The 15,060-nt window shown below is 34.2% G+C and overlaps 2 protein-coding genes across 2 annotated transcripts in view; both read right to left on the bottom strand.

Annotated features, from left to right (window-relative positions):
• LOC144848543 (cyclin-Y-like protein 1) overlaps positions 1-2,476 on the bottom strand; it is a 70,056-nt gene extending 67,580 nt beyond the window's left edge. Inside the window, exon 1 of the mRNA XM_078705350.1 lies at positions 2,441-2,476. The gene's annotated coding sequence lies outside the window, so the exon portion shown is untranslated. The remainder of the gene's footprint in view (positions 1-2,440) is intronic.
• Positions 2,477-6,339: 3,863 nt separating this feature from the next.
• Positions 6,340-9,465, bottom strand: LOC144848487 (uncharacterized). The gene is made up of 2 exons (XM_078705256.1): positions 9,417-9,465; positions 6,340-7,929 (listed from the first exon to the last, which is right to left on the bottom strand). Exon 2 carries the CDS (start codon positions 7,921-7,923, stop codon positions 6,730-6,732), a length of 1,194 nt encoding a protein of 397 aa, XP_078561382.1. The 5' UTR covers positions 7,924-7,929; positions 9,417-9,465; the 3' UTR covers positions 6,340-6,729.
• Between the last annotated feature and the right edge of the window lie 5,595 nt (positions 9,466-15,060).

A 15,060-nucleotide genomic window follows, 5' to 3' on the forward strand; every position in this document is an offset into this window, starting at 1 on the left:
CGTTTCAGGTCAAAGGTCAAATTGTTGGTGCTGTTTCACGTAAAATTATTGCAATGCTGAAGTTGTTGACGTTTTCTGTAAGTGTGTGTGTGTGAGTGTTTGTTATAAAAGCGCCACTTCGAGTTTTGTACACGAGAACAAAAATTATAATAAATCGTTTGCCGTTGGCAAACAAAAGGAAAAAAAATATAATGTGTTTCATCTGTTTGTTAATTGTTGTATGATAAAGTGAATCTAGTTTTTACTAGCCTAGGCCTAATGAGGCGTTACGATCGACCTACCTATAGCTGCCTACGATGTAGATTAGACACACACCTGAACATTAATTAATTTATTAATATTTTATTTTTAATATAACCATTTATGATATCATAATTTCCGTCCACCCTAAATAGTACTATTACTTCTTTTTAATTAATGAAAAATAATTAAAAGATCCTGCACTTGGCGCATAATTTATATTATTCTTATAAACGCTATTCGGACAACTTTTAGTTATTTTTTTTAAAAACTATTCTGGCTAAATTTCGAATAAGTAATTAACTCTAGTGCTATCAGGGCTATACATATTATTATTTTATTATTTAACAGCAACAAATCAAATGGGAATTATATAATTATCAATATTTACTTATTTATGTACATATATTTCTTCAATACTGACGTATTATACTGAATCAATATACCACCACAGTGAATCTGATTTGACTTTGATCAGATTGTAAATTACACGGCGACTGGTGCGCGGTGTTCTTCTCCGCTATTATAACGAAAGTCTTACAAGTTATCAGTACCGTACACATTTAAGGCGTTTGGTAGATAAAATGACATGATTAACAAAAACAAACTGAAAGTCCACAACACAACTGAAATCTGAAAGATACTAGGGTACGGTAAACTAACGTTGGCGGCGCGCCAACAATTGCATCCTACAAACGAGTAATCTATCAAAATCGATCACGCACCTAATTATTACTGGGCGTTGTTGTAATCGATAACATCTTTGATTTAATGCATTATCAAAGTAAAAGTCACCTGGTTTATCCATCACTCTTCCATGTTAAAGTAAAGTTACTATGGGTAGGTCTACTGGTACTTAGGCCTAAAACGTTTCTATATGCTTTGAAACCAACTTAATGGATTCAATTACCTTACCTTAGTGAATTATATTATACAAAATAATGAATATTTTTTAGTGTAATGGTACAAAAAAACATTTTTGTTTTTTCGTAAACGAAAAAAGTACTATTGGACGACCGTTCAATAGTGCGTACTATTGCACGCCATGTGACCCACAATCGTCCAATCAAATGACAGGCATTTATTTAGGTGTTATATAAAAGTGAATAACGTGAATATCATTTTGCTCACGACAATATCATTTTGCTCACGACAATATCATTTTACTAACGGCAATATCATTTTGCTCACGGAAATATCATTTTGTTCAGGGCAATATCATTTTGCTCACGACAATATCATTTTGCTCACGACAATATCATTTTGCTCACGACAATATCATTTTGCTCACTACAATATCATTTTGTTCAGGACAATATCATTTTGCTCACGACAATATCATTTTGCTCACGACAATATCATTTTGCTCACGACAATACCATTTTGCTCACGACAATATCATTTTGCTCACGACAATATCATTTTGCTCACGACAATATCATTTTGGTCACGACAATATCATTTTGCTCACGACAATATAATTTTGCTCACGGCATTATCATTTTGCTCACGACAATACCATTTTGCTCACGACACTATTATGTATAGATCAAAAAACAAATTACAGAACAAACGACAATTAATGTGGGTATCAGTGGCTGGTTCATATATTATGAAATAAGTAAAAAGCAAATCAAACCGAAAAACAGCCAGAAAGAGCTTTTGGGTAACACTAACCCTTCCTTCCTATTATATGTAATCAATGATGATAAACAAACCCTATTCAAAGGACACACCTATTAAGGGGACTGTGGGACACATCCCGTGAAGGAGCAGGTCAAAGGGAAAAATTCCAACACCACAGCCAAGCACTATTCAGGGACACTTTAATATGGATTGTTCTGTATTCTACAATAAGATGTGACCGATGTAAAATGCAATTCGCTTGGTAGATGTAATATCTGATTAACAATTCAAAATTAAAGTACTGTACTCAAACATTGCAAGTTATAGAGGGCGTTTTCCTACATGATACAGTTGCACGTTACGGCATAACGGAATATACTATGTAAAGTAGTCCTACACACAAGTGCATCTCAGTGTTAAAAAATAAAAACAAAAATAATTAAAAGCCTATGACATTAAATATCGGCCCAATAAAAATACGTGTGAATGATCGATAATTGAATTGAAATAATACTATACTAGGCCTACCGCATTTAATATTAAATAGAGCTTAAATAAATTCGGAAAAGCCTACCTGATATTTGGTGACCACCGTTCCACTCGCTTTATATCTAGTCATTATCGATGGATGCTAAGGTACAGAGAAAACAAAACACGTGTTACACTAGAAAGAATATTCAAATAGGTGAGTTACGTAATCCCACCTGAATGTAAAGGAGAGTCATGGTATTGCATAGGATACAGCTAATAGTTGCAGGGGCGAATATTTGGGTAACAAAAGTACAGTCTATTCACATTTCTAATGTTAGCAACAAGGCTATAACTGTCGGGCGCCTTCGCTATAATTACGTTGGAAAACATTATTTGTTTTAATTTAAGGGGACACTCGTGTGAAACGAACGTGGATGATTACATGTTTTAACACAACGACTACATCCTATAATTATTAGGTATTATAACTCCATGATTATTATGATAGCATAATAAAGGGTATCATGATAGGCATAGTTTCAACAATTAAAACATGTAGGTCTACATAGAATACAATGAGAACTTACCATGTATAGTATCAAACAATTATATAACGATCAATCCGCGAATTGTTCCCACAATCATCATGTTGATTATCACGGAACTAGTCAGTGTGGTGGCAGTATTCACAGCTAGTTTTGAGTTTCATTTTGATTGTTTAGGTTTATTTCTTATTTTATTTTGTTTATGTATATTATTTTTATTATCTCTTTGTATGCTTTTTTATTTATTTTTACAAGGGGTGACTCGAGTTGGCGAGGTTGGCATGCCCGAATTTAGATGCACTACCTAAACATCTGCCTAGGAAAAAAAAATGATAATCGCCCTCACACGTACGTACGTATAATTTATGACTGCCGCAAAAAAAGTTTTCTACATCTCGACGTATGCGGCGCCCTACCACATGGCAAACATTAGTGTTGCAGGGAAAATCACTGATTGCTTATTTTTCTGATATGTGAAATATTTCTTGAAGTTTCCATTTTTATAATGTGCGCCCTCAATCTTTATATTACAGAGTGCCGATATGTACTGTATAATATTGTATAAACCAATAGTTTCGCAAAAAAAATGTATTCAAGATCAGATTGTTGACAAAAATGTTTCATTCGGGTGACGAAAATGTTTCATTCGAGGTGGACGAAATTGTCTAACGAAATTCTTTGAGAAATGTTTATTTTTTTTTAAGTGCGCCCTCTTTAAAAATCCTCGATAAAATAACATTATTATAATTTTTTTCTAATAACGTGTCAGAGGCGCTCCGGATACGGATACGTAGGGGCTACTTTTAGCCTGTATGATGGGAAATGAGATTGAGCGGCATGGAAACTGGCATATTGACTAATTGTTGAGAGCAATGAGAGAAGTGAGCCATCTACGGCAAATATTCTTTGATAAACTTTGTGTCCGTACGCACCAATCACATTAGGCCACCAATTAGTATTTTTACACTAACACACAAATAATGAATGTTTATAACCGACAATCTTTCAACAATAAAATATTTTGACCATCCAAGGAATACAAAATATGAAAGGCCCGACACGGAATTTGTACGTTACGTGAAGTAGATAGACGCCACACACGACAGCAAGGTTTTCGATCGCGCACTATTCACCAGCCTATCACGTTGCACACAATTTCGCACGTATTTTTTAAGTGCAAAAGAACGATATAATACACGCCACGTGATATGGAATTAAACCAATCAAATGGCAAGGATAACTTATTATAGGAAGAACTGTAATCATCAGCATGATCGTTATTATCATTTATTTGATATTATTATTTTTCATTATGTCACGTATCGTATATGAAAACATTGATATCAAAAAAAGAAAACGAAAATAGTTATAATTAATTCCTTTTATTGTATGTATATAGCACAGTTGATAACAAATCGTTAAATTGTTTGTTATCCAGTCATAATATTTGACATAAATTGAAACCATTTCATTAGTCAATAAATCAGATATATTCATTAAAATACATTACTATATAGATCATATTACGCCACATGTCTATTATCTAATAGACTCTAATTCGCAGTCTTCCCGCACCCGACCCCACCCTTTCTTCCCGCCCTGTTATCGGTCATCCCCAGACACTGTACAGGACAGGACTAACCCTGTTTTACCCTGTACACGTGTTTGTCTTAGACAATATATATTTAACAATTAACAATAATAGTTCATACATTTAACAGATACAATATCATACTCATACGCTGTGTCTCGCAGACACGTGTGTCCGAGTGAAACGTAAACTTATCATCGGATGGTTACCTCAATGGAACCTAATTCTTCTTAATTGGGTTGTTCAGAATATGTGTTTATATACTGCGAATGCGTACACTAGATATTAGGACACTTTTTTTACCACGAACATAATTATGTAAATTTATAGGCTTACCATTGGCCTAGAGTACTAATAATTGATCGTTTAATAATTGAAAGTTTACTTAATTTCAAAGAAAATCCTCAGATTACATTACATGAATGTAATCGGAATTAAATTCAAGATTTAAGAATGTTTTTAAATTAATATTCTATAAAAATAAAATAAGAAATACAAAACTGAATTTACATAATTGTTAATAAATACAAAAAAACATAATTAATTAATTTTGCTTTAAACGATTCTCTATAAAATTCTCTTTAAGTAGTTGAGTAAAAGTCGACACAATTCTTGAAATTGGTACTTTATAAATGCGGTTTTACAAAAAAAACCTTAACAAAATAAAACGAAATTGTTAAAAATATAAAATAATGTATTGGTGTAACTTAGTAAAAATGCTTGTTACCATTTAGATTGATATATTCCACATTCTCAGTGATAAGCGTTGACGGTAATGTTTGTATGAGGCAACAAGGCAGACAAAACATATAGGCCTATTTAAAAAAATTGAATCTTTATCTTCAGGGCATGCAAATCGTAGAGTGAGATTTAATCATGTTAGAGCGATATTATTGATAGTTGGTTGGATTTTTAAGCGATTCCCTGTGTTATAACAATCAATCACAGCGATTTAAACAACTAATTGTAATTAATTAGAGCCGATATTGTGCATTTCTCCAATTGTCTACAAGGTTATTTGCATTATTACACTATAATAATGTCATCTCTATACAATAAACGAGCACTTATGGGAGTGAGGATCTATATCTAGTAAAAGCGACTAAAATGGGCTCGTGCTGCGAGATAAAATAAACAAAAATAATTATACCGTAGTAATTCGTCAACGAATAATAATCGTTAATGCACCATTTTACCACTAGTATAATTACAAGGATTGTGTGAATGCGTGTGTGTCCGGCAACACCGGTGCTGTAGTGAGAGAGGAGAGAGGCCTAGGTGAGTTATGAATGGCGACGAACATTTATCCAATCACTAAGCGCGCTCACCAATCGACCAATGAGTATTCAGAGCCACGATACGCATGATTAATAAATCGCGCGTATAGCAACGATTAACCAATTATAATAGGGCGCACATCCATGATCTGGCCTATCAGCGTCTTGTACATCTTCTACGTCATAAGGTGCGCAGCACCGCATTGACCAATTACAACTTCTGAAAATATTCAACCTGGAAATCCCTTATCAACCACCGTTACCGTTACGTCACTTAGCGCTTTTCAAATCAAGAAAAACGCGCATTATTACAATCATTACAAATATTTGTATCTTTCTACTGGTTTAAGTAAAAACAGATAATGTTTGCATTAAGATAGACCTATAAATAGGCAAATAAAACGCTCTTCTTGAATTGAAAAATACTAAACCTACTTTACAATCATTGAAACCGCATAACAAATAATGATATGCATGCAGTGTTTACACAGTAGTGCATCTGTCTGTCTGTCCCACGTTTCACAAAAAAATGGTAATAACCATAACCTATTACGTCAGTTCTATGATTCACTGGTACGTTTTACCGTACACATTGAAACGTATTTAAAGTGTAAAATTGAACATAGATTTCGGGATCAAATATATATCTTATTTTGTCGTTACATTTTGCTTATAAACACAATTAACACAATGAATATAGTAGATTTTCATGACATTTCGATTGATATACATCGAATATGAACTGGACCACACGCCCTATTTACATTTAAATCCAAAAGAACACAACTTCAATATAAATATATTTATACTTATTTTGTATTATTTCATTGTTTTTTCAAACAATCTATAAAATAAAATGTCCAACTACATCATAATTATCATAATTTATGATATGAATTGAGATCTTTGCACTTCGGATCTTAAATAAAGTTATTTACAAGTTCTTAATATAATTATTTTGGAAGGTGTGTAACTTCATTTAGGCGGTATTTTCAGACGGATTGTTATCGTTTGATTTGTTTTTATTGGTCGATGGCGATGTTGATTCAGTCCTGTTTTCGGTTTGTGATGATTCATTATTTTCTGTATTTTTTGTTGTCACATTACTACCAGAGTTACCCTTTTTCACATTTGCACTTTGACCCGAGTGCGTCTTCACGTGTTTACTTAGATGATCACTGCGCATAAAGCGTTTGTTACAAATTGGACAAGCGAATCTTTTTTCGCCGGTATGCGTTCGCAAATGGCGTTGTAACTCGTCTGAACGAGTAAAGCGTTTCCCGCAAAATAGCCAATTGCACACGAATGGTCGTTCTCCAGTATGCCACCGTAAATGCGCTTTGAGATGGGATGTTTTACCGTACACTTTTCCACATCCGGGTATATGACAACTATGAACATTTTTCTTGTGAATAGGTTGCCCGGCTGCTGCTAGCCGTTCGTTTTCCTGACAGTTTGGACAATCACATGTAGCTCTACCCGTATATCGACGATCAGCACGTGATGATATTGGAAATCCAGAAAAAGATGACGGCACGAGAAAGGGTCCAGCATGTCCAGATAATCCAAGTAGGTCAACTGGAGGCGACCAATATGGTTTAAAACCAGGATGCGACATGAAAGACCCTGGCGGGAAAAGATGTCCGCTTGACGATGGTGAAAGTCCTGATGGGATACCGCTATGTGAATAGTCTGCTGCTGAACGCACGTGCGCTAGGTGATCGTGCATGTTACCCGGGTGAGGGTTACAGAATCTTAAGTCACAGTTCCTATGAAAAGCAGAGTCACTTTGCACTGATTTTGCGGAGAGTCCTTCTCTGACTATATGGCTGTACGAATTACAGAACGGCGGATGACATAAAGATGGATGCCTACTGAAAACTCCTTCGTACGGTTTAAGAGCGAGTTGGCGCTCTTTCTTATGATCGTCTGTATCCTTAAGTAACATTTCCATTGAGTATGACGTCAGCGAGTTCCTATTTCTTGGGACTTCATTTTCGTCCCCTGATTGTGGTAGCGTTAGGCGTTCCCGTAGTGAAGACATTGGACAGGGATGTTTCAGTGAATTTATTCCTCGAATGTAGGCCGCATCAAGACCAGAAAGGCCCTTCTGTATGTCCTCGCTGGATGGCTGCCACATAAACTTTGACTGTCCGGTTGGTGGCCACGGCATAGAACTCTGGAAGAAGAGCAAAGAAATAAACCAATTAGATAAAAGTGGGCTAGTGCAATTTACAATTAACAAAATTTGTCAGGTCTACTTTTTTTTAATTACAAAAATATGTGGTCATTTAGGAAGTTGTTTTACAATTTTACAGATTTATAAAAATTGTTACTAGGCCTATATCTTTGAGCGGTCTTTATCGGGTGCCTTTTCGTATAACTTATATAGTTTGCAATTTGTTCATAGTATATTTGTTATATTGGTTACTACCATTCATGAAATAATTAATATTAATCAATCGTATTCATGGATTTTTCAAAAATATTAAAATACAAAGTGTTTTTTCTCCGATACTTATAAAATAAATGTCACCCTTCCCTGCTACAATAAAACAAAATCATTGATATTATTATACACTTTTTATTGACCTATCTATATAAAAAGTACACACGAGGCGCGATATTTTAACGACGATTTAAATGCCTTACCGGTAAACATTAATTCGTTTAAAATGACACACATGGTTATTTCATTATTGGTCTGCTAAATTTCTCTAGAATCTTAGGAAAATTCCGTAATACAGTATCACATGTGTTTCACATGTATTGGCCAGTTATTTTAACATCACACGCCACTCTTTCATTCTTTATGATATCATTTTGCCTTCAAACACATGAACATAAACAACATGACAACAAAATAATGTAACACAATCTCTTCAACAAAGACACTTTACCAAGAGACGCTTACTAGTTTTAATAATGTTATAATAATTATTAAATCGAGTGGGTTATCACATGTGATAAAAGTATCCCGTCATACCAGTATTACATATCCCTCATCTTTATGTATTACAAGGTATTAATAGGTTATAGGACTAATCCATACAGACAAAATAAACCTAATTTAATTTTTAAAATAAGTAGGCCTAATCTAAAAGTGCGTTTTGAAATGAAGTAAAATACCAACATAGATAATAAACTGTTTGTATACATTTTGTTTTAGAAAATGTGATACCGAAACAGATTTCGTCTGAAGACAACGAATAAACAATTATAAACACAGGCAGAAGATTATCAAATAATTTAAAAATTAAACTTTAATATGAATAATCAGTATTATTAAGATTATTCAAAAACCTAAGCTAACCACCATAGGAAAAAAATTATATTTAAAAAAAAACAACTAAAAAATAGTAAGCATACAAGCGGATTCCTTGAATGATTAGAACTATAATATGTATACATCATTTTATAACAAATTAAATATAAAACAGAAAATAAAAATATTAATAATCTTTAGAAAGACAATATCGGGACAATATCAATTAAACAAATACCTTGATACCCTTCTTTATAAAAATGCTAAATAAATTTTACAATTTCTATTAACAGAAGTAATAAATAATAGCGATGTGAAATAAATAAATATTAAAAAGCATAATTAATAATTTACAATAATGAAAACGCCAAGCCAATTATTGTATTAAGATATATAGCTACCTGTATTGACTCCCTGGTCGCGACTGAGAGAATGTACGTATAGTCACTGCACAAGACACTGATAGAACTGCTGAATATATTGAGGGTCAGCTAGTAAAAACCTTCAATTTTTAATAATCGTCGTAGGCCTAATGTACTTTCTATGTCACTGACCGCAACTGGAATTGCTTCCGGTGCAGAATAATTAGAATACCAGAACGTTTTAATGTCTTTTCGCTGACTCGTAGTAAGTGTCTTCATCAGTGCCAATCGTAATTAGCTCTAGCAAGCTTTCTCTTTGTAAGCTAAATGAGCAAATGTAGTTCAGCAGCAAGAGAGGCCGTCCGATCTGACTTTCCGGGCAATAACCTATTCTTTCTCTATGCCAATGACCTCAGAATTTTGAAGCCCCGGGCTAGGCTGGGGACCTTCCGTTAAAGTGGGTCTGAAGTTAGTTTGGTGTGAATGGGAGGTTTTCAACGGAATCTGCACAGCCCACCGAAATACACACAACGTCAACTAGGGATGGGTAAACAATTGTAGATAAAAAGGTACTGTTATGCTTCAATGCTTGCCATTGATCTTTCAACAAACGAATTAAATATGTAAAATGACAGAAAATAGAAAGGTTCCCGCCTCGGGAAATGTGTCCGACTTGTTTAATAAACAGACGATGCTTACAGCATTGCTTTATAGAATGATAGGTTATTTCCGCCAAGTGTCGACGTATTGGATGTAAGCAGACGACAAAAGGGACTAACAAACAATTGCATAAAGCGGTGAGTCCTAAAAGAAGTTAGGCCTTGACGGCTAGGGCACGGGAGTTCAACGCCAAAGATGTTCTCATCAGTGGTGGAATCTGACCTTGGGGGCTGCACGAACTTCTATTTTTGTTATGTTTTGTTCGTATAATATAAATGCGAATCATAAGGCATATCGGAAGGGGCGGTTCAAACAAAATGCGTATCAACGAACCTAACACATTGTCTGCGTCGTCAAACCACGCCCATAACCAAACCAATTTGACAGTGCTGGTGTTCAATTGAATGACGACAGTAATAATCCATTAAAATTACAATTGTAAGCAATTTATTATTCTTAATCTAAACATTCTGTAATGTATTTCAACACCCATTTTCGTAATTTATCTCACATTCCAACCGCTTATTTATTGATTGATTTTAAAAAGCAGAGACAAATTAAACCACGTCGAAAAAAATCGTCTGCGTTAACTCAAATGGCGGTAAAATAAAGGATCTTGGAGAATTAACAGGGATATTAATCACAACATTAATTAGAACGTTACAATGTTTAATGAGTGCAGTGAGTAGAACTAACTACTGCTCACATGATTAGACCCACTCATTACTTAAGTAATGTCACATCCTCCAGAAAACATGTTGTTTTAGTGAATTTAACGACTTAATTAGGTGTTTGATATGCTCAGATTTTCCCTTTTATTTAGCGGTGGTAAGCTCGACCTCTTAACTTAGGACATTGTCCCGGATTTGGCTATTTATTAGGTTAAAGAACCGATTGTTAGTTTATTGGAGAGGCGTTATCCTAACAATTTAGTAAGTATACTTTATATCCACTATCAAGTTATGATATGGATGGAACCGGTGACTAAAATACACGTTGACTGATAATAAGAAGGGGTGGGAACAGCATGGAATGGGCAGGCAAATCGGGTTGATTTTAGCTTCCACCTCTTCCCACTTAAACCGCGTACGTCAGGAAGAATTATTTCTGATCGCTGATTGGCTACAGATAATGTTGCTGAAAACTTTGAGAAAACGTGTCCAATTATAAATTGATTTAGAAACATGAAATGGAATAATTAATTTGATTTCAATCATTTTCATTCAATAAACTATTAATGAATGAATAAATGCGCTGGTTACACAGCATTTATTGTGTCACATATATAAAAATATTTAAAACTTACTGTTAAAGTCGTAATTCCTGTTACCTAAAGTATCAAATAATTTGTTTTAAATATGATCATTTGTTTCCAACAAACAATTACTGGTTACCGAATGCATGTTCGTTACGTTTGTTTAGGCGTTTGAACACAAAGAAGTAAATCATCAAAACCTATAACAGTTTACATTACATCTCCTCAATGAATAAATCTAAAACTTACATCGTGGGTTCAGCTGTTAATTTGTTCTTATTCGGACTCGAAAACAATCATGTTCACACATTAAACAATCGACCGATTTAATGTAATTTACTTTTAACTAGCGTTCACATTGTATGCGACCATGTAATATTACGCGCGGCCGATCGTTTACACAGCTAGCTCGCTTTAATGTGATTTACTTTTAACTAGCGTTCACATTGTATGCGATTGTACGCAACCATGTAATACTACGCGCGGTCGTTTACACAGCTAGCCCGCATCATCCTTACAAGTTTCTCTCAACAGGTCATGTGTCTTATCAGTCGGCTAAGTGTTCCTTATTTACCGTCGTATCATTTCAGCTGAATAAATCTTATCTTGGAATATCAGGGCCTACACGTTCGATTGATTTGTTGGCACTGTGGTGATGAGGGCCTAGTTTCGCGGATGGTTCTGGGTTAACCAGTCTGGACAAATGGCTGTCTTTGATTTGATTTGATTTGAATTTATTTGGAAAATCGATAAAAATACAAAATTTACATTACTATGATACAGATATCATTTGTTAGTATTTAATGGATGTTGTGTAATGTAAACATTAAATTTCATATTTAATAGAAAATATTATTGAATAAAATCTCTGAAAAGGGAAAAAACAAACAAAAATTTTCCAGGATAACCAATAAACCTGAGAACTGTTGTTACTTATTAGACTATATAAAATAAACAAACTAAATATTACAAACATGAAGTTAAAATATAAAGTAATAAATAATTAGAAAGAAATTACCTATTAATCAAAAATGATAATTTAGTTTTGTAATGTGATTTAACTTTGTTTTTATAAATTGATTTTGTATATATTATTAAAAATGACATTTAAAAAACATAGGATGGATATCTCATCATGAGAGCTCTTGATGTACTTATTAAATAAAATAAATAAACTAACATTAGGGACACATTACTCATTTACGGTAGTTTTGTAATATGATTTAAATTTGTTTTTACAATTATTTCTATCCAATACATATATATTTCAATACAAAATATCTAATTATAAGAAGAACACTTACGAATCGTCAGAAAGAACGTTCCCGGACGCATGAAAACAAACAAAACGTAGAAAGCAACCTATGTTAGAATTATGTATATGTATGCTATCGCAGGTATGGATAGACTTGTACTCGAGAAATAGTGCTAGACCTCCGCCGAACTCCGAAGCAAAATAGGCCTAAAACAAACCGTAAATTAAACACATTGGGTCTGGGCCCAAAGCATGGTTTTCAACACAAAAACGTGTATTAAGCCTATCTTATTTATTTTATGAACAGCCAGTCAGATGCCGCGCATGTGCATTAATTATCAAAAAGATTATCACCCTCCTTTAGTCAATTACCTTTAATTAAGTTCATCATTTGGATTGACAAAGAACAGATTATTTTAAAAATCAATAAAGAGAAGTCTAGCCCGATTCTGCTTTAAACAATTTAAATGGTGTACCGGTTAATATTGCCTGGTTAGACTAATCCCTCTACGACTAAGTAGTTAATTGTCATTTTGATGTAATCGGTTTCAATAAAAACAATAGTGTAAAATAAAAACAAACCACAAGAGGGCAGGATTGATGATATTGATTACTGAAGCGTGAACGTCCATTTTATTAGCTTAATCCTATTCTTTACATGTCCAGTAAAAAAGTCATCACGCTTGAAAAAAAAAACTTAAATCTGATTTGTCCACGGTTTTTGGCAGTCAGCAGATAACTACATATACCTAAATCAATGTTAAAACAAATTTGTTAAAGAAGAAAACAGATTTCCCTATTATATATAAATTATAATTGTAAGCCATTGTAAATATGTATATGGCTATCAATCTATAAATTATTTAACACCATAGTGACGTGCGTGGGGTTGCATCTTCGCGAAACTAGGTAGTGTTGCTCATTTTAAAAACGTATACACGTTGTGTTGAGTGCAGTGGAGGCCGATTTCGTAAGAGATTTTTGTTTTCGTCTGCACGACGCGAGGAGAAGATGGGGAGGGTGCTGTGATAGCTTTCGCGACTACCCCAAATGTCAGTATGTGGTGTTTGCGTTAATTCAAATTGTGATACATGCATGTTTGTATATGCCCAGGGCAATTTAATTGTGTCGCATAATCGGACGTCTTTGCAATTGAAGTCAAAAACTCTCAGTTTGTTAAATTAGGCCTAAAATGCATTTCCGTGTTGATTGCAGGCCTGAAATGTCAGAACGGAATTTTATTTTGAAATGCCAACTTAGTAAAATATGACCTCTTTATAATAAAAAAGAAACCAATTTCCTTTATAGGCCTAAGTAAGTACAGTAAGTGAAAATAAAATCGTCCCAAACCTACCCTTTTATGTAATATAATACATAAACAGACTAGTCCTACTACGTACATTATCAATACTACTAGCCTACACTTACTCGGTATTGGTAACCGCAACGAAATATAAGATCACACTTTGTTTGCTTGATTTTTACTCTTTCCATCAGCAAAAAAAAACTTAGGCCTACATCACATCATACGTCGTCAACTCATGGCAGTCCAATTGGTCGAAAACAAATGGACAACCGCAAAACAACAACAATTAAATCTTGTCCAATGAAAACTTCTCAGGACCTTGCTATACTTACTATTTCCGAATGATCCCATCGGCAAGTTTAGCCAACAACCTCACGAATGTTGATCCGTCTTTATCCCTCAGTGCTTGAAAGGGAGTGTGTGGCACGACCGACGGGGCCGACAAAAAGCCTTCTTTCCGCGGAACTCAAATCAACATAGCCGTGCTTTACGTTTTTCATTAAAGCCTAAACCTGAACATTTAACGCATGCACACGCCTCCTTTTGTTTAAACTCAGATCTTCCGCCTGCGAATTTTTTTACTGATATTCTAATCTAACAGACGATTCTTTTATTACATGAGTGAATTTCCTTTGTACAATACCGCACAAATAGACGTGCTTAACAGATTAGTGCAAAATAACGACATTAGAACTTGTAAGAGGCCTGATTGATCGCAAAATGTATACGTTGTGACCATTTCACTGAAACGCGAAGCTAGTTCGTGTAGTATAATACAACAGTACGTGATTAATTTTTAAATAACTAAACATTATATGAGCGAAAACCATTTCTATGCATATTGTTATTGTCAGGTGGATAATGTGGATTTGTAATTATTGTATAGCATAATCCAGTAAAGCCAACAAACAACAATATTGTATGCTCCTGGCGGAGCTTGTTTGCAGGTGAGAGCGTCGTTCACCGTTGCCGTTTTACAAGGATATTAAACGTTTATGTTTATACGTCATTGCTGAATAGAGTGGGAAAATAGGTGTCGGAACTATCAAAAGCTGATTTGTCTTTGTTCAGCCTAATATTAGTTGTCAAGGGCACGAATTAAACCACAAAACTTGTTATACCACCTTATTACAAGGGCACGAATTATACAATACATATTACACACCTTTTAACTCGGTAAATACAACCCTATTATTACTTTATGTAA

This window comes from Antedon bifida, chromosome 1, assembly GCF_963402885.1.
Source record: "Antedon bifida chromosome 1, ecAntBifi1.1, whole genome shotgun sequence".
NCBI lineage: Eukaryota > Metazoa > Echinodermata > Crinoidea > Comatulida > Antedonidae > Antedon > Antedon bifida.

Coding starts and splice junctions, on each gene's coding strand:
- LOC144848487 (XM_078705256.1), bottom strand. CDS start 7,923: ATGCCGTGGCCACCAACCGGACAGTCAAAGTTTATGTGGCAGCCATCC.